Source organism: Myotis daubentonii, chromosome 5 (assembly GCF_963259705.1).
Source record: "Myotis daubentonii chromosome 5, mMyoDau2.1, whole genome shotgun sequence".
In the NCBI taxonomy this organism is placed as follows: Eukaryota; Metazoa; Chordata; class Mammalia; order Chiroptera; family Vespertilionidae; genus Myotis; species Myotis daubentonii.
This window is the reverse complement of record NC_081844.1, coordinates 106569080-106589397: the sequence shown is the minus strand read 5'-3', so window position 1 is coordinate 106589397 and position 20318 is coordinate 106569080. Positions and strand designations below refer to the sequence as shown.

General features: G+C 59.5%; 1 protein-coding gene across 2 annotated transcripts in view; it reads right to left on the bottom strand.

Moving 5' to 3' along the window:
* Positions 1–20318, bottom strand: part of ERGIC1 (endoplasmic reticulum-golgi intermediate compartment 1) — an 82089-nt gene that overhangs the window by 20965 nt on the left and 40806 nt on the right. For both annotated transcript variants that reach the window (XM_059699198.1, XM_059699197.1), the window contains exons 3-5: positions 15769–15841; positions 6372–6466; positions 2292–2416 (exon numbers count right to left, since the gene is read on the bottom strand). In XM_059699198.1, the coding sequence (XP_059555181.1) occupies positions 2292–2416; positions 6372–6466; positions 15769–15841 (293 nt within the window). The remainder of the gene's footprint in view (positions 1–2291; positions 2417–6371; positions 6467–15768; positions 15842–20318) is intronic.

The following is a 20318-nucleotide window of genomic DNA, read 5'->3' as shown; positions in this document are numbered from 1 at the left end:
CCGGGGCGAGCGGGAATGGCAGCTCGGTCAGGTCTCCCGGGAGGGACACGTCGCCCGCTCCAGGGGCCCAAGGACGGTGACAGGGCAGCAGCTGAGCTCCACACACGGCCAGGCTGGCCCCGCTGCCCAGCGGGGGCCTTGGGCATGGTCAGCAGCTACTCTGTGTCTGTCTCCCCACCAGCAAAACGGGGATGATAACCACGAGGGCTCCTGGGGATTCAATGAGGTGACGCGTGCAGGCCGGCGGCGGTTGTTCTGGGCTGGGTTAGAGGATGGGTGTGTTTATCGTCAGAGCCGAGAGAGGACCCTCCTGAAGAGGGCACAGCATGCACACAGCCAGGGCCTGGGCAAGAGCCACTGCGTTTAAACGTATTTTAAACGAGCCCGGCTGGCGTGGCTCAGTGGTTGAGCGTCGACCTATGAACCAGGAGGCCAGGGTTCGATTCCCCGTCAGGGCACATGCCCAGGTTGTGGGCTTGATCCCCAGTGGGGGGGTGGGGAGGGGCGCAGGAGGCAGCCGGTGAGTGATTCTCTCTCATCATTGATGTTTCTATCTCTCCCTCTCCCTTCCTCTCTGAAATCAGTAAAAATATATATTAAAAACACATTTTAAACACCACTTTTACGTCTGTAAGTAATACCTGGATATGTCCGCCTGATAAAAAATTCACATGACATAGTCAGGACCACAGTCCCCGTCACCTTCCACCCCCGGAAATACGACGCCCGTGGCGTCTGGCGTGTCCTTCAGGGCTCCTCTACACGGCGCCCTGGGCCCGTGGACGTGGGCAGAGTTCAGAGTCGCGTTTGGGGCCGGGGCCTCACGGCCCAGAGTTAAGTGAGTCCAGGAGCCCGGCTCCTGCGCAGCTGCCACCCGCTGCCACCCCTCGGGCTGTGACTCAGTGACCCGCGCCCCCTCCGCACAGCATCCATCACAGGTGGCTGACTCATGCCGGCGCACACTGGGCCGGAGAAAGACAAGTCGACGCTTTTAGAGCCTGTGACTTAGGAACCTGCGTCAGTGCCTCTGATGGGTTTTAAAAATACAGAGAAGAAGCCAGGCCCCCGACCCCCCGCCGATCCTGCCCGCCTCCGGGGGCGCCGGGTGAGTAAGCGGGGAGTCTGGGCTGCCGGTGCAGCTTGAAACATGGGACCTCTGACCTCTGGCTGCTGGCCAGCTTCCTGATGGAGAGAGGAGGAGGCCGCGCGGCCAGCGTAAGCCTGATGCCGCGAGATAAAGGGTGGGGCCTGCCGTGAGCCTCACCCACCTGTCACCACGGCGGGCTTTCTGATCCGAGCACCCCTTGACAGTGAGCCCCTCAAAGGCATGAGCCATTCACCTGTCAAGGGCGGGGGGCAGAGGCCCCCCGAGCTGTGCCCTGAAGTGAATGGACACACTGGTCACGTCACGTGTGACCGAGGTGTGGGCAAGAGGAAGCAACGGGGGACCAAGGGGAGGAGCGGGAGTCCGGGGGCCGGGATGCCTGGCTCGTTACAGCTCATATATGGCGTCTCCCCCCACCAGACGAAGGTCACCAGCACTGGGACTCCGCCCACCCATTCCGCGCTTTGCCGCTGAGCTGATAACCTACCCTGGGACTTGGAAGGTGCTTGATAAAAATTTTTGGAATGAATGAATGTGTAATAGCCCACTTAATCCTCACACAAACATTGTGAAGGGAGGGGATCATTAGATGATTATCATCACCCCACCCTCCACCTAAAGATGCAAAAACCGAGACTCGGTGGTTGAATGTCAAGCTACGAACCAGGAGGTCACAGTTGGATCCTGGGTCAGGGCACGTGCCCTGGCTGCAGGCTTGACCCTCAGTGTGGGGCATGCAAGAGGCAGCTGATCAGTGGTTCTCGCTCATCACTGACGTTTCAATCTCTTTCTCCCTTCCTCTCTGAAATCAATAAAAATAATTTTTTGGAAGAAAAAACACAATAAAAACAACGGAGGCTAAGATGGGACTTGGAGGGCGTTGCTTGGCCAAGAGGGGATGGAGCTGGGATGCAAATGCAGGGCTCAGGGCTGACAAAGCTGCCGTCTTCTCACCTCCACTCCCCCCCCGCCCCCCCCCGCCGGCCTGCTCCAGCCAGCAGGGGCTCCAAACCCCAGGGAGCCTGGATCCCCCAGGCAGACTCTCAGCAGGAACTGCCAGGCCCCTGGGTGTTGACCCCACTCGCTGGGAACGCCTGGGGGAGGCGAGGGGGGGCACAGCTCCACCAGCGGTTTCCGGGGAGGCGGAGGACCGAGGGGGTGGGACTGCACAGATGGCTCTCCGTACCTTGTTGATGCTGAACTGGCCCTCGAAGCGGCAGCCCGCCCCGCTGTTCAGCGGGATCTTCATGGAGTTGTCGATGTGCCCCACTTCATGCCTGCCCATCTCATCCTGGATGTCCAGCCCGACCACTGCGAGAGCCAAGGAGGGGAGAGTCACAAACAGCCGGAGAAACGGGGAGAAGGGCCAGCCCCCTCCCCCGTCCACTCCACGGACAGGCAGGGCTGGGCTCAAGGTCTGGGCCCAGAGTCACAGAGGGGAAGTCAGCCATCGGAGAAGGAGAAAGTGACTCTGGACTAAGAAGGAGAAAGTGACTCTGGACTAAGAGGGAGCCAGCCGCCCCCTATGCTCCACGCCCCCACTGCCCCCCCCCCCATCTGCGGCTGGAAAGGATGAGGGGAAAGAAATGGGGAGGCAGCAGCTAACGGGGCCAGTGATGGGGGACTGTGGGGTGCAGGGCGGCAGCAGCTAACGGGGCCAGTGATGGGGGACTGTGGGGTGCAGGGGTGACACTCTGCTAGGTGGAGGCTGCGGCAGGCAGCAGAGGGTCAGGGTGAGGAGGAGGTCTGAGGCCGGGCCCTGCCGGCCTTACCCACCACCTACCCTGGCAGAGGCTCTTCATCTCTCTAGGCCTCCGTTTCTTTCTTGGGAAATGGGGAATCATGAGGCTCACACAGCTCATCCGTATCGAAAACGCTCAGACAGGGTCTCACGCCCAGGAGTGGCAAGTGCTCAATGAGCTTCAGCACTTCCTGTACCTCAGTCAGCCTCTGGGTTCCCTGGTTAAACCGGCTCATTCATTCATTCATTCCTCATTCATTCATTCACACCTTCCTTTACCCCCATGCCTGTTCCTCCAGGCCCGCCCTGCAGGGGCTCAGGCACTTTTTGGGGTTGCTCAGTACACTAGATGGGAAACCTGGGGAGTCCTGGCCCTCGACTCCAGTGTGACTCCATCACCTCTGTGACTCAGCTTCCCAGCCTGGGAAATGGGCAGGCGCATGCCAACTGCTTGTGCCGAGAGGATCCAAGTGGTGGGGGTGGGGTCCCCATAAACTACAGAAACGCAGGCATTTCCCCAAGAAGAATGCTAGGACGGAGGCTGCCATGTAGAGAAGGGGCAGCTGGAAGCAACATTTCAAGCGAGCTCATCTTAAAAGGGAACCCCGATTCCTCAGTGGAGACGGGGACGTGGACCCAGGCCCATCCGGAGGAGAGAATGGGATGCAGCCCTTGACGAGGCTGCTCACGGGTCTGCAGGACATGGGCGTGAGGCTCGAGCAGCGGGTCCCCGTTTGAGTCAGCAGTTCCATCCCGGAGGCCTGTCTCCCAGATGCACACGTGACCAGGCGTGTGCAGGGGGCTCTCCGGGCAGCCTTATTTGAAACCGTGACAACTGCAAGCAGCCCAGCTAGCTGCCGTCGACGGCGCCTGGTCAACGCAACGGCCTCCTCAGGAATGTCGGGCGGCAGGGATGTGGGAGAGGCCGCGCAGGCCAGGGCTGTGGCCACGAGTGCAGGGCTGCACCTGGGACAAGTTACCTAACCTCTCTGGGCTCCAGCCTCCATGTCTGAGGAGGAGGAAAAACTAAAACAGCACTTACTATGCGCAGACACGCCTCGAGGTGCGTTTTAGGTAAGGATGTTCCCTCTGGACATCCCTGTGGGGCAGGTCACCTTGTCAGACCCATTCTTTGGGAGAGACACTGAGGCACAGAGAGGTTAAGCCTGAGATCTCACAGCTAAGAAACGATGGAGCTTGGATTGGAAGCCATGGAGCCCACAGGCCCTTTAGCACACCTCTCGCCTTAACACAGCCCAAGTGTTCCGGGCGGGGCCCGGCCCGGCCTCCGAGCTGCAGCAATGCTAGCTGTGGTTACTGGTTCGCTAATCCTATGAGGCATCGAAGAACAGCTCCAAGATATCGGCTGGAAAAAGAAACCCCAAAAGGCCCCCTACAGTTGGGTCTCAATGATGGAAAAGGAAAAGAAAGAATGTTGACAGGCAGGCTGGCAGACAGACAGACGGACACAGAGGTGGGGGGAAGGGTCCCCACTGCTGGCAGAGGCCACCTCTGGGGCGGGTGGCACCCTGGGGAGCATGTATTTCTTTTACTTTTTTCTTGATCTACTTCTGTATTTTGAACATGTATCTTATTAAGAAATTTAAAAAATATGTATTCCTGCATTAGTTGTGTCACCCAAAAAGCCCATCGTTTGAAAAGCAGGATATGAGACTGCACATGCAGCATGAGCTCAGCCGGGTGTAGAAATGTGCAGAAGGGAAAGCCAACAGGACGGAACGGCCTGGACCGCCAGCCGAGGCTGTGGCGGGGGGTGAAGGATGGGCGATTTCTTCTCTCGCTGCGGCTCCGGATTTTCCAAAGGTACAACGATGAGCACACATTTGTTTCCCTATAACATAAACTTGCAGTTCTTTTTGAAAAATTCCAGGGTGTGGGGCTCCAGCAGGAGCCACGGGGGTCGGGGGATGGCCCCGCAGAGGGGTCGGACCCCAGGAGCCAGCGCGGCCGCCGCTGGAGGTCGCTGGCCCCTCTTGGGCCGCTGCCTGGAGCTGGGACGGAGCCTAGAACCACATCCCTTCCCTCCCCTGTCCCGCTGGCCCCAGGCCTCTGGCCTAAGAATTTCCTTGTTCCAGGGACATGACCAGTTCCTGAATGAGAAGCTGCCAGAGGAGTTATTTTTCTAAGAGAAAGAGGATAAAATAAAAATAAAGCCGACCTATTTCAACAGGTTCCCTGGCTCGGGGCCCGCTGTGGATTCAGGATTGTGATGCAACTCTCAGCAAAGGCAGTAACAGGGCGGACCCCCTATCTGCCTGCAGACCCGCCCGATGTGCTGCCCTTCAATAGGAAGGAAGGGGGTTACGTGCCAGGCTGGGGCAGAGGAACTGCTAGAACCCCAGGCCCAGAGGGGACCCCCCAGTCCACTCGCCCACAAGCCTAAGAACCAGCTTACCACATCCTCTCAACAGCTTCAGGCAACAGATAGCACCAAGCCCATTTTACAGATGAGGAAACTGAGGCCGGAGAGGTGGCCTCCGCCAGCGTCACACAGTTTTACTGGCCAAAAGAGCAGAATCTGATGCCATACACCACTCTTCCAATGCGTTCTGTCTACACAAATAATTCACTCTCTTGGTTGAAACAAATGAAACAAACAAAATAGAGCATGAAGTGAAAAAGGAAGTTTCCCGGCGGCTGCTGACAGCTCAGAGCTGCATCCCTTTCCGGGTGACTACTCTTGGCTGGTTGGGGGTCCCCTTGCCTTGAGATGCTTGGAGGGGTTATACGACCCCCACCCATCACCCACACCCCACCCTGCAGCCGTTGGTCAAGGATATCAAGGATGCGGATAATAACAGCCTGGCCCTGGCTACCAGGAGGGACCACCCGCGGTGTCATTCCCACGCCAAGCATCTCTGCGTGTCCTCTCACCTCCCTGTCGCCCGTACACGTTCCTTCTGAGAGCCCTCCCTCAATCAGCCATTTGCAGGCAACCTAACTCCGCTTCTCCGACCTAAGAGACCCCCCCCCAACACACACACACACACACACACACACACACACGGCTACTCTCCAGAGGTAACCCCCGTTAGCAATTTCTTGATTTTTATCCCAGAAAACCACCAAGTGCATCCACATGTGATCACATTCTCCCCCAGGAGTGTGGAGAATCCCACGCCACGTGTGGTTGGAGCTTACGCTGTTTGTTTAGCTCGGTGATGGCGAACCTATGACACGCGTGTCAGAGGTGACACGCGAACTCATTTTTTTTGGTTGATTTTTCTTTGTTAAATGGCATTTAAATATATAAAATAAATATCAAAAATATATGTCTTTGTTTTACTATGGTTGCAAATATCAAAATATTTCTATATGTGACACGGCACCAGAGTTAAATTAGGGATTTTCAAAATGCTGACACGCCGAGCTCAAAAGGTTCGCCATCACTGGTCTAGGGGGTCCCGGCTGCCTGGCCAATCATGCACCCAAGCTCTGCCTACACGGAGGGGGGCGGGGGCGGGGCGGTGCCTTGCTGGGGGGAGGGCTGCTGGGAACACTCACGGTCACAGTGCAAGTTGGGTAAACTGATGTTCAGGCTGACGTCGATCTTGCCGCCGCTGTCCTTGTCCGGGTCATCCACGTACAGCTCATTCACACTGAGGGGGACAAGCATGGAGCCTTGGCTGAGACGGGGGCAGGGGGCTGCCGGGGACCCCCTGGCGTGGTGACTCCTGCTCCGAGAGCCTGCGCTCCCTCCGGGGGGGCCTGCGCCTGCTCAGGTACAGGCCAGCGGGGCTCCCGTCCCACGGCTGGCGATGGCAGGTGCCCTCCAAAAGCTGGCCTAGCACTGGAGGGAGGGGTGGGTCGAGGCAAGAGCACAGGAGTCGGATTCAGGCTCCAATCCCGGCCCTGCCTCTCTCTGTGGGAACTCAGCAGCTGTCACCTCTTCCTCTGTCTTTTTAAAAAATATATATATTTTTATTGATTCCAGAGAGGAAGGGGAATGGAGAGAGATCGGCTGCCTCCTGCATGCCCCCTATTGGGGATCGAGCCTGCAACTCGGGCCTGTGCCCTGACCAGGAATCCAACCGTGACCTCCTGGTTCATAGGTCGCCGCTCAACCACTGAGCCACACTGGCTGGGCCCTTCCTCCTCTCTTGAGCGCCCCTCCCACCCCGACTCTCACAAACCCTGGGCGGGTACCGGGTCTGAGAACACTGGAGCGATGCAGCCGTGTCTTGTGGCTGCTGCAACGAACTGTCAGAAAGTTAGTGACTTAAAAGTTAATGGCTCTCCTGGAGGTCAGAGTCTAGACGCGTTCTGCAGGGAAGAAGGCATTTTCCTGCCTTTTTCGGGGTCCGGAGGCCGCTCAGCTCGCAACCCCTTCCTCTCCTCCCAGCCGGCCCGTGGCATGTCCTCCCCTCGCACGCCTACCTTCCTCTGAGAAGCCCTCTGTGCTTTCGCCCTGCCCACCTGCGCGACCAGGGTCACCTTCCCACCTCAAGACCCCTGGCGTAATCACACTGTAAAAATCACACTTTGCCGCGTGAGGTAACAGTCCCCGGGTTCAGGGAGGGGGAGGGGACACTCTGGGGGAGGGCACAGTGTCGGGCAGGTGGCTGGAAGGACAGCCAGGACACCTTGCTGTTGGGGACAACAGCAACACAGGGTCCGCGAGCGACCCTCATCCATTCAACCTGTACGTCTGAGCACCCGCCCTGCCCGGCACTGGAGGGAGAGGACCCAGACGCGGTGGTCTCGGCTCTCCCGGAGCTCAGACACCCCCGCCTCCTGGGTAAACAGCCAACCAGGTGACTGCTTTGATAGAAAGACATGGGGCCCCCCCACCCCCGGAGGGACAGGCGGTGTGGCTACCCTCGGGAAAGTGGCTGGGAAGACTGCTCTGAGGTGGCGGCCGCTGAGGTCTGAGCGTGAGGAGCTGTCCTGATGGGGGGGGGGGTCTCTCGGGACAGCGGGGCAGAGGCCTGGGAGTGGGAGGGGCACGGCTCCTTGGGGAACAGCATGGAGGTCGCTGGCTGCAGTGTGGAGCAGAGGGGAGCGGGGGTCGCTGGCTGCAGTGTGGAGCAGAGGGGAGCGGGGGTCGCTGGCTGCAGTGTGCAGCAGAGGGGAGCGGGGGTCGCTGGCTGCAGTGTGGAGCAGAGGGAAGTGGGGGTCGCTGGCTGCAGTGTGGAGCAGAGGGAAGTGGGGGTCGCTGGCTGCAGTGTGCAGCAGAGGGGAGAGGGGGTCGCTGGCTGCAGTGTGGAGCAGAGGGGAGAGGGGGTCGCTGGCTGCAGTGTGGAGCAGAGGGGAGTGGGGGTCGCTGGCTGCAGTGTGGAGCAGAGGGGAGCGGGGGTGCGGCAGTCAGAGGATGGGCGGGGGCCGGGCCAGGCCAGGCGGGCTCTGAGGCCATGAGGAGGCTTTGCACTGGAACCCGAGCCCAGCGCCACGGTCAGGCTGCATTAACAGCCTCCCTCTGTCTGCCACAAGGAAGGCTGCCCGGGGGCGGGGGGGCCACCATGCCTTTGGAGACCGACGAAGGCTGCTGCAGGTGCAGGTGACGGAGGGCGCCTGGCCCGGGTGTGGGGGGATGGAGAGGAGGGTAGGGGCGCCAGAGCAGGCGGACTCCCTGATGGCCAGAGCATGACGTCTCCTGGAACCATTCACTGGAAGAGAAGCGGGACGGTGGGAGGGAAAGGCACTGGGTTCCGTGTGGCTGCTGAGCTCGAGGTGCCTTGGAGACATCCTGGGAGCTGTGTCGGACGCCTGGTTCCCAGATAGCGCCCCTCCATGGGAGGGAGCTGAATCTACAGGCCTCGTGGGCAGCTACGGGCAGCGCCAGGTGGCCCCTGGGGTCCTGGGCACAAGCTGTACATAACGGACTGCGGCTCTAACCAGTCCGACTCTGCAAGAGCCTCATCAGCGGCCACTTCTTGGGGAAAGAATGAGTCGGGCCAGGGCCAGGGCGTTTGGTTTTTACGAAGACCCTGCCTTTGTGCCCCAGCCCCTCGTGTGGGACGGTGGGCTCGCTCACAACACACACCGGGGTCACAAGGGTGTTCCTAGGAATGAGAGCGAGGCCTGCACAGCTCAGCCTTCAGATGGCTGGGTCTCCTGCCCATCAAGCCGGGAATGGCCCAATCGGGTCTGTGGGCATTCACGTGGTCCCGCCTGCCCCTGCGGAATGTCCTGATCCCCATTCCACAGGCAGGAAACCGAGGCTCAGAGAGGGTGAGTGCCATCCCCAAGGCCACACAGCAGGACATGGCTAAGCTGCAACCCCAACCCGGCCCGGTCTGCCTTCTGCCCGAGCTCCAGGGCTCCCCTGGCCTCCTCCTCCTCGTCCTCAGCATCCAGGGTCAACGGGGAACACGAGGGGGGCCCTGGCCCTCCGAGGCCACGGCGTGCGGGGTGGGAGACAAGGTCCCGCATCGAAGAACAGGAAGGACCAATGAGCCAGGGGGAGGAGCGGACAGGACAGCAGGGGGTGGTGCTGGAGGATGGACATCTCAGGGCCGAATGCTTCAGCGCCCGCTTCCCACCCTGGCCTCACGTCGCAACTCAGGAGGGTGGTTGAACAATGAGCTTTGGGGTGATTAACAGGACGGTCACCGGGTCACCGAGGGAGAGCCCAGCCGCCCTTCCCAGCCCAGTGAGACTCTTCCTTGAAGCGGCTCACCTCTCCCACCTGGGAGGCGGGCCCCGAGCAGCACTGAGGGATTGTGGGATGATGTCACCCCTTGGCAATCCTTGGGAGGTGACCTCAGCTCCCAGAGCGAGGTGAGCCTCAGGTGTGGCGCCCAGGTGAGCACACCCTGGAGGCCCCCTGCGGGAGGCCCCTCCCAGCCCAGGGGCCCCGGCTCCCCAGACAGAGGGGCTGGGGAGGGTGGGAAACCCACTACCTGCCAAGCTCAGGCTGTTACGTGAGGCTAGAGCTGGCTGCTCCCAGGCGCCTCCCTGCAGAGCCCCGGGCTGTGGGATGAACGGTGCAGCCACCTGTGCCACCGCCCGATGAGGTCAATGTGGCCGCCTTCCGTCCGAGCGAGTCCCAGGCAGCGTTCCAGGCTGCTGGCTTCCTGCCGCTCAGCCGACGCCACAAGCCCACCCACGGTGTCATCCCAGGGGCCTGCCAGGCTGGCTCACCTCGTGGCCCAGGGCCGACCTGGTTTTCACAGGTGATTTTAAAAGCCCATTGGGAGCAAAAATAAACTTTTTATGGCTTCACCAAAGTTTGGGGACTCTGGTGAGGGTGATGAGAAGACCCTGGGGCAGTGGCAGACAGATGTGGGCTCGCCCCCTGGCTCTGCCACTGAGAAGCTGGGGGACCTGGGACAAGTCGCTTCACCTGAGCCTGTGAAATTGGTAGAACTTTCTATGAAGTGTTAAGACAGGCAGAATTAGCCCGGCCGGCGTGGTAGAGCATTGACCTGTGAACCAAGAGGTCACGGTTTGATTCCCAGTCAGGGCACGGGCCCTGGTTGCGGCTCAGGCCCAGTGTGGGGTGTGCAGGAGGCAGCCGGTGAATGATTCTCTCTCATCATTGATGTTCCTAACTCTCTCCCTCTCCCTTCCTCTCTGAAATCAATAAAAAAAATATATTAAAAAAACATAAAGACAGGCAGAATTAATCTATGGTAACAGAAGTCAGAATAGTGGGTGGGGGGGGTTACTGACTGAGAGCGGGGACAGGGAACCTCCCAGCTTGTGGAAATGTGTTGTCTGGTCGGGGTGATGGTGACGTGGATGTCGGGGTGATGGTGACGTGGATGTCGGGGTGATGGTGACGATGTAGAGGTGATGGTGATGAGGATGTCGGGGTGAGGGTGACGATGTAGAGGTGATGGTGACGTGGGTGTTGGGGTGAGGGTGACGTGGATGTCGGGGTGATGGTGATGTCATGTAAATACAGGCAAACATGCATCAAGCCTCATCTTTGAGCTCTGTGCACTTTGCCATCTCTAGGCTATAGACGCCTCACTAAAAAAAGGAAAGAGAAACAGGAAGGAGGGGAGGGAGAAAAAGAGGAAAGGAGAAAGACAGACAGACGAAAATGGGCTATGGATTCCGGCCATTTCCCAGGGCTGTGTGAGGACTGGCCATGAAACACAGGCTGCCCGGGCAGGGCTGTCTGCCACTCACTGAACTCTGTTAGGTGGCATCGTGGTGGAAGTCCAGGCTCTCGGGGTCAAATCCTGGCTCTGCCGCCTCCTGGCTGACTGACCTTGGCCAAGGGGCTTTGCCCCCATCAGCCTCGGTTTCCCCAGACCTTCGTAAACAGTAAGTGCTCCATAAATGTCCACTACTTTCCCTGCTATTATTAATACCAGTGTTTACTGAGTTGATAACAACAGGTATAGCAACAGTATCCAGGGTGCTGTGGTGAGGGTTAAATGTGTTCATGTGTGGCCCGGCCGGCGTGGCTCAGTGGTTGAGCGCCGACCTATGAACCAGGAGGTCATGGTTCGAGTCCCAGTCAAGGGCAAATGCCCTAGTTGCGCGCTTGATCCCCCGTGAGGGGTGTGTAGGAGGCAGCCGGTCAATGATTCTCTCGCATCATTGATGTTTCTCTCTCTCTCTCCCTTCCTCTCTGAAATCAATAAAAAATGTATTTAAAATAATCAATACATAAATGAATGTGTTCATGTGTGTAAGGCGCCGAGCACCGCCCTGGTAAGTTCCAAGGCCCGAGTAAAAGCTGGCCTCTCTTATGACTAATCAGAGGAGACGTCCCCGTTCTGGGCTCCCCGATGGTGGGCTTTCCCAGGTCGTATCTCATTTAATACTCAGGACTAGCCTGGGTTTGATAGGGGTTACTTTGTTCTTTTCACAAGGATGAAACCAGATGGCCTGGCCAAGGTCACACGGTCTCAAAGCGGTAGAGGCAGGATCTGAACCTAGAGCCCCGGGAGCCCAGTGCCATATTCTTTCCATGGAATGACACTGGGTGGGGCAGGAAGCAGTGAAAAACTGAGGGGCAAGGGGCGCCCAAGTAGATGATGCAGGTGTGACCATCTTACTGATAATGGTCAGGTGCTCAGCCCCACCCACGGCCCAAACAGCCACAGGGCCTGGAGGTGCTCAGGGATTCACTCCTTTGTGCCCCCAAAGCCTGCCTCTGCCATCACCCGCCACTCCCCACGCGCGCAGCAGTGGACTCCCCCACGAGACGAGGGCTGAGCCGCCAGCACAGAGCAGGGGTTCACGTCTCCGCAGACGAACGGGGGAGGTAACCAGCGGGGCTGGTGGAGTGTGGGGCACATTCCAGGTCGGGGGACGCCAGACAGCGTCAGGGAGTCTGCGGATGGCGTGGGGGGTGGGGGGGGGGTGAGCCTTCACCATGTAGGGAGAGGAGAGAGGAACTGGGGAGGTGTGTGTGGGGAGCGTAGGTGGAATGCAATGGAGGGCCTTGAAATTCTCGGCTGAGGCGTGAGTCCGATGACATCTATGGAAAACAATTTTATTTGCTTTTAAAAGAGCACTTGAATAGTTCGGATTCCTGCCCAAAGTCCCTGACCTCCGTGCTTCACAAGTGGGTTTAATGGAAACTTACACAGCAGTGAGGCCCGAAGCAAGGGCTGGGGTGGGAGGGGGAGGGGAGAGACGCAGGTTATGTAAGCGAGCTCGCGGAGTCTGACACCCTGACCATTCCAGGTGTCATGATGCCCAGGAAATCAGCCCTTCGCAGACACCCAGGCCTGCCCCCACGCCTTCTCCACGACTGCTGCGCTAGGACCCTCGGTCCCTCTGCCCTGGGTCATCACCAGCCTCCTCGCCTGGGCCCTGGCCTCCGGGGCACCTCTTCCTAAGAGGTGAGCGTTCGAGGCCTGAACCTGACCCTGCCACTGTGCTCAGAGGCCTGCAGGCTCCCGCCGCTCCTTCACGTGACTACCGTGGCTCTCCACCCGGCCCGGCTCCCGGGCCAGGACCCAGGGTAGGTCTCTGGGCTCGGAGGGAGAAGTCAGCTCCTCCTCCTCCTCCTCTTAAGCTACTGGCCTCCTTGCTCTGGGCCTGCCAGGGGAGCGGCGAGGACACGGGTCACGGTAACCTGGCAGTTCCCACGGGGCGGGCGGTGGCCTCCTGGAGTTCCAGCTGCTCGGGCACCTCACCTGCAGGGAGCATCCGAGTCCCAGCCAACTATTCTGACCGAGAAGCAGGGCTGCAGGCGCCCAGGGAGCCAAAATGCTCAGGGCAGAGAAGGGTGGGAGACAGGCCAGGCGATGCTCTGGCTCCGCCACTGACCAACTCACTGACGGTGGTGTTAGCCTCCCGGTGCCTCAGTTTCCCCAGCTGTAAAGTGGGGCTAATGCGAACGTAGTGCCCACTTCACGGGGTTCTGTGAGCCTGGATGAGCTGCTCATCGTGAATGGCTCACCTGGGTGGCTGGCACCGGTCGCCCACGATACACAATCAGAACTGGAAAATTACGAGGTCTTGTATTATGCTACCAATTGTCAACGGAGAGTTCCGGCTGCTAGTTTCTTATTAGAAATCCTCATCAGGTTAATAATTAAGAGCAGCCAGAGCCTGGGCAGCCAAAGGCTGGAATGTTCCATGGCCACGTTGTCCGAGGCAGGGGGGGGGGTGGGGGTGTGTGCTTGCTGCCCTGGAAAGTCAGGCCTCAGAGCACCCTGGGGGGCCCTTTCCCAGCATAATTAACGCCTGTCCAGGGCCCAGGTCGGAGTCCAACCACCCAAACAAACAGGCCCTCCTCTCTCCCACCGGCCAGGCCAGAATAGCGTCTTATGTCACAGATAACCGCAGGCCAGGCTTGGAGCGGTGTGATCCAACCCGCGGTGACCTCATTTCCGGGGGGGCGAAGGGTGGGCTGACCCACTGCGGTCACACAACTGCCAGGGAGGGCCGGCTGCTCCGAAAAGGAAAAGAATGGCGACGCTCCGTTCTCCCGGATCGGCAGGGCTCCCCAGGGCTCAGACGAGCTTCCCCCTGGAGCAGCCTGTTCCCTCTGGTTTCTCTGTGTAGTCGAGTCCGCACCCTGCAGACTCCCTGCGGGCAACTTGTGTACTATGGTTACCTGGCAACAGGAGCGAGGGGCCGTAGGGTCACTGCATCGCCCTGAATGGAGCCTCGGCCCGAAAGGCCTCTCTTCCCGCCCCCACTTCCCTCCCTCGCCAGCCGCTCACACCGAGAATGGGGAAGTGCTCGTGGGCCCAGGGCCGGACGCGGGCGCACACTCCATGAATAGCCTCTTGTTTGGGCTCTACCCTCACCCTCATCTGGCTTCCTCTCCAGGGACCTGGTGGGACCGGCGTGTCCAGGGTGCCCCCAGGAGCCAGGAAGAGGAAGTCGGGGCGGGCGGAGGGCAGGGCGGCGGGAACACTGCGCTCCTGGAAGGAGAGCCCTGCCCTGGGTACACAGGAGCCGTCCAGGCTTGCAGAGGGCCCTTCACCCAGCAGCCGGGGCCCCACCTGCTCCAGACGCAAGCTCTGACGTCAGAGCTCACCTGCGGGGGGGGGGGGGGGGGCCCTGCCTCAGCAGCTACCTCCATGGTAGCTGGAGGCGAGGGGGTGGGTTCTTAACTCAAGGGAGGGGACGAGGAAATGCACCTTCACGGGGACTGATCGCGCCAGGTGCTGAGCGCCTCACAGCCCTTTAGTGTTACCTGGGGGAAACGTGAAAGGGGTAAATGCAAGGAGACGGGCCTGCTGATATCAAACGTTACACTCGGTCCTTTCAGGAAAATACAGGCAAACCTCGGTTTATTGCGCTTCTCGGGTGTTGTGTTCGTGTTGTGTTAATATTATTTTTATGGATTTCAGAGAGGAAGGGAGAGGTAGAAGCATCAATGATGAGAGAGAATCATTGATCGGCCGCCTCCTGCTCGGCCTCCTAACTGGGGATCGATCGAGCCGGCAACTCGGGCCTGTGCCCTGACCGGGAATCGAACCGTGACCTCCTGGTTCCTAGGCTGAGGCTCAACCACTGAGCCACGCCGGCCTGGCTTTGTCCTGTGCCGTTTTCCCACCACTCTGTGAGGACCCCGGGCTAAAGAAAGGATCAGGGGGGCAGGGAAGCGGAGTGGAGGGCAGGAAGTACGTCCAGAAGCAAGTTAAGGGGAGGCGAGGCCAGCGGGCCTGCGGGCCACCTCCTCGCTGCATGCCCGTGGGCACGTCCCTGCCTGTCTGAGCCCGTCTCCTCACCTGTGTGGCTGTGTGAGGCTTAAAGGTGGTCATGCTTACACAGCAACACGGCCCTCTGGGCCCCAGCAGCTGTTTTCAGCTCCCCACTGTCCTGTGGCTGAGGGAGGCGGAGGAAACCGAGACGTTAAAGAGAAAATTCTGGTGCTGGACGGAGGAGCGAGCGGCCAGGGCTTAGCCCCGTGCTGTCTGTCTAGGTCGTCAACACGGAAACAGAGGCCTGGAAGCCTCGAGCCCCTGGCCAGGGCAGGAAGCTCCTGGGGCTAATTCCCTCTCAGAGGGGCGCCCGGGCCGTGACTAAATCATTCCGTTGGCATCTGGGCTGCACGCGGCCGGAGCACTTACTAGGAATCGGGGATGGGGCCGCGGTGCGTCAGCTGCTGCCAGGAAGCCCGCACCGACCCCCAGCGGTGGGCGGGAACAGGGCCGGGGTCAGCAGCCTCGCCCCCTCGGGCGGCGGGAAGCGGCTCCCTTTCTCCGAAGCCTCCCGGCTTCAGCATCCGTGACCCCGGGAGGAGTCAGAGGGAGAAAAAGCCCCTGGCCAACCAGCGGGACGGCAAAGAGGGCACCCGAGCTGTGTCCATCGGGGACCCAGGAGGCCCCCCAGGACGGACCCAGATTTCCTCTCCTGCCGTAACGCAGCGGCGTGCCCTTTGGCTCTAACTTTTAATCGCGTAAAGAGACAGAGGAGCGGCGGTGCCAGGGCTTGGAAAGAGAGCTGGGAGGCCTGAGGTTTCTCTCCGGGTTAGAGCCCCTCCCGCTTCTCCTCTGGGGGCGCTCTGGGATGCCCCCCGGGAGTAACTTACACTTCTGTGGTTATGAATCCGGTGAGCTCCGAGAGGAAGAGGAAGAGGATGAAGAGGCAGCAGCAGACAGAGACTGCAAGAAACAACAGAGACACAATCAGGGTGGAGGCCACACAAGGGAGCCATACCCCCCCTTCCTCCCCCCCCCCCCCCCCCCGCTTTCCTTCCCCCTGCCTCCAAGGAAAAGCTGCTTAGAGGGAGTGGAGAGACCCTCCTGCATACCTCAGCCCCTCCTACTCTTTTTTTTTTTTAAAGAAGTGATTTTATTCCTCTTGCTTGGTATTTTTAAAAAATATATTTTATTGATTTTTTACAGAGAGAAAGGGAGAGGGATAGAGAGTTAGAAACATCGATGAGAGAGAAACATCGATCAGCTGCCTCCTGCACACCCGCTATTGGGAATGTGCCCGCAACCAAGGTACATGCACTAGACCGGAATCGAACCTGGGACCCTTCAGTCCGCAGGCCGACGCTCTATCCACTGAGCCAAACTGGTTAGGGCATTACTCTTCTTTTTTTTTACATAAAAATATTTTTTCTTTTAGAGAGGAAGGGAGAGGGATAGAAACATCAATGATAAGAACCACTGATTGGCTGCCTCCTGCACACTCCACGCCGGAGGATCAAGACTGCAACCCGGGCATGTGCCCTGACTGGGAATCGAACCGTGACCTCCTGGTTCACAGGTGGATGCTCAACCACTGAGCCACGCTGGCCGGAAGCCCCTTCCTACTCTTGATCTCCATATGAAGCAGCCCCACTCCCGAAAAGGCAGATTGATACGACAGATACCAAGTCTACAGCTCTGGTACTGACCTGACCCTCCAGTGTGGACCAACCCCCTAACGGGCAGTCCCTCCGAGGGGCCAGCCCAGCTTTCTTCTGCAAGAGCCATTTAACGCAGAGGTCAGTCGGAAACACAGGTAGCCAGGTGGTGGTCACCAATGGGTTGCTTGGCTTGAGCGGTACGTACTTTAAAATACGGAGGCAGCATTGAGCAATCTGGACGTTGCGTGTCAAAGTCCAGCTTCTGGCTACTCCAGAGCACTTAAGCCCTGGACCCACGTGGGGTCTGAGCTCACCAGTTTGCCACAGGCCCCACTACTCCCTCTTGCCTCCCTGATTCCTCGTGTCCTTGCCGGTCACGGGAGCACAGACGTATAAATCCTTTCTTTCTCTAAGCAAACGGCGGTGCAGGGGACACACCCTCTGCTCACCCAGCAATCCAGTCTAAGCAGGTGCCACACCAGTTCATGCAGAGTGCCTGCGTGTGATTGCTTTTATAGCCTGGACGTGAATTTCAAATGCCTTCTCCCGCTGCTGAGCAAATCCACTGCAGGGGGCTGTCCGAGTTTCCGGGCTTCCGTCCACCCCTTCTCACCTGCAGACCGCAGCGAGGACGCGGCCAGGAAAAGAACCCCAGCGAGGGGGCCGAACGCCCCCTCCTGAACAGCATCACCTCACAGGGCACCCACTTTTCAGAATCGTTTGCACCCTCAAGCCCCAGAACCCACAGGATGCTGCCGCGATGAACAAGCCCCAACAAGCAGGCGTTTTTGAAGGTCATTGCTGACTTAGGTCTGTCCGGGTCTCCTCGCTGCCTTCCTGGCCTCCAGCCTGCACAACGGGCCCCACGTCCTCCCTCTGTCCAGGTTGGAGGTGGAGAGACAGGGCCGGCAAAGCCTCTTGCTGAAACCTGCGTGCTTTGTTTAAGGCTCTGATGAAGCCTGGCCAAGCCGTAGGTGGACACCAAGGGCCCAACGACCCTGGGTCACCCGAGCTCGGTGTCCACTCCCCCGCCCCCGCCCGCCCCCCGACCGGGAGGACCGAGACGGGCTCCCGGCACCACGGCGGCCTTGGGGTTGAGCACGGTGCCTGCCTCCGAGGAGATACAACACACATGTTTGTTGAATGAATGAGTGAAAAGTGCGCAGGCTGGACGAGGGCTTTTCAATCCATGTTTGGGCAAGACGCTACGGCTCTCCGACTCCAGGCTTCTTCCGAGACTGACTCAGGCACCGGCGGGAGGAATGTGACCCCAGGAGAACGCTGGCCAGGGGGCAGCCAGCCAAGGGGACACTGGACCCGAGACCGAGAGGCCTGGACGTCAGTGAATTGTCCAAGGCCACACGGCCGCTGAAGGGGCAGAGGCGACACAGGCCCGACCCGTGAGTCCCCCGCGCCCTGGCCGGTTTCTCCGGTTATTCATAGCAGTGATCGTGACGTCAGGAAATGTGTCTGCGTCTGCAGCCCCGCTCGGCCGGCCGCGCGCTCCTCCAGGACGCAGCCCAGGGCCCATTCAGCAGCGTGGTCCCGGGCTTGGCGCGGCCCGGCCCCAGGACCCGGTTCACAAATATTTGTCAGCTGAACGGTAGCTGAGGGCTGGCTCCCCGGGCCTCGCGCCTTTCCTCCCGCGGGAGGGAACCGCCACCCGGCGGCGCGCCGTGGCAAGGACAGCAGAAGAGGCCGCATCTCCGGGGGCTCCGTGGCAGCGCCTTCTAAATTCTGCCCCACGCACGCCCTTTGACCCAGTCGTCCCTCTTCTGGGAAAGTTACTTGACAGAAGTAACCGTACAGGGACACCGAGAGGTATGACCGAGGATGTCTGTGACAGCAACACCATGGAATCAGCCATCCACCCTCCGCAGGCTGGTCACACACACAGTGGGTCACCCAGCTCATGCAATCTGACACGGCTGGAGAGAAGAGCCTGGTGGCCTACTATGTGCTGGGAGAAGGTGTCCGGGACCAATCAGCTGGGAGAAAGGCGGGAAGATGGTGTGCACAGCGTGCGCCCGCCTGTGCTGAAAACAAAGGCATACGCACATCAACGCCTCGCTATACGTTCAAAAAAATTCTAGAAGGATACACGCTGATAGTAAACCTACTGCCCCAGGTGAGACTGGAGAGACGGAGAAGAGGTTGGAGCTGTCCGCTGGGGGCAGGAAGGGCGCAGGCCGGCCGTGCCGTTTCTGGCCCAGGTTCATAAAACAGCTGAGCAGGGAGAGGAGCGGGGAGAGCAAGCCCCTTTCCTCTCATGTCCCCGAGTATCCTTTCCGTGGGGATCGGGCACAAAGCGTCACAGCTCCCGCGGTCACAGACCCGCATGGGCCGCGGGCTCCAGGAGGAGGCCATCCGTGCACCGAGGACTTAGCAAGCCCCCCACATGCAACAGGCGTGATGTCCTTTCACCCCCAGATCAGGACACGGAGGCTCAGAGAGGTGAAGTGACCGGCCCAAGGTCACCCAGCTGCGAAAGGGGAGGATGAACGCAGTTCTGCCGGACCCAGAGCCTGCCCCCTCCCTGGGGGCATGGGGACGGCATCCTCAGCTTCCCTGAGCTGAGCTGGAGGGAGGGAGAGCTGGGCGAGGCCAGCCAGGGTGGGGGGTCGCTGAGGTCATCCCTCCCCTTCAACGGCCTGCCCTGGGAGGCCACGGTGGACTCCAAGCTGAGGGTCTGACCCCAGGGGACAGTCCCTGGGGAAGGTCCCTCTCCTACACCAAGCACTGGAGAGGCCACGGGTGGGGTGGGGGAGGGGGAGGAAGGCAGAGAGGCCCACTGAGTCCCAGGGCAGTCCGGCTCTACCTTCTGCGAGCTGTGAAACATCAGCGAGCCAGCTGACCTCTCTGAGCCCATTTTCTCCTCCATCATTCCTGCCTGCATAGCACCTCTGGCGTGTTTTTATTTTTTATTGTGGAGCAATACTCGATACAAAGATGGCACAGGAAGTTCCCACACCCCTTCTCCCAGCTTCCCCGGACGTTAGCTAACATCTGGCAGGTTTGTCCAAAGGGCTTAGTTGCCATTGTCCAATACGATGACCAAATAAGCTATAGACTTATCCAGAGCCCCAGTTTCCCACAGTGACCTGCTCCTGTTCCGGAACCCACCCAGGCCCCACCCCACACGCAGCTGTCACAGGCCCGTGTCTCGAATCTGCGACAGCTCTTCAGACTGGCCTGCTTGCTTGTCAGGCGTCCTGTACGATGCACCCCGCCCCCCCCCCCCAAATCTGGAGCTGCCTGATGCTTTCTCACAGTTACACTGGCTTGTGGTTTGGGGGAAAGATCATCCCATGGGGCGGGGGGGGGGAGGGAGAAAGCTGTGACATCCACATGACATCTCACTGGTGTATCCACATTAAAGTGACTATTTCCTTTCCATTCTCATCTCTCTCTCTCTCTAAAATATATTTTTATTGATTTCAGAGAGGAAGAGAGAGAAACATTGATGATGAGAGAGAATCATTGATCGGCTGCCTCCTGCACACCCATAGTGGGGATGGAGCCCGCAACCCAGGCATGTGCCCTGACGGGGAACTGAACCGTGGCCTCCTGGGTCATAGGTCGACCCTCAACCACAGAGCCACGCCAGGGGGGACCATTCTCGTTTCTTCACAAGCGAGGCGCTCAGCCCAGCCCACACTCACAGGAAGAGAGCCGCGCTCCGACTCCTGGACCGGACGTCTTCCTATAGCGTTTGCAATTCTTCTCTGAGGAAGAGTCATCCCTCCCCCCATCGGGATGGACTCGTGGACCTTTTCCTGGGC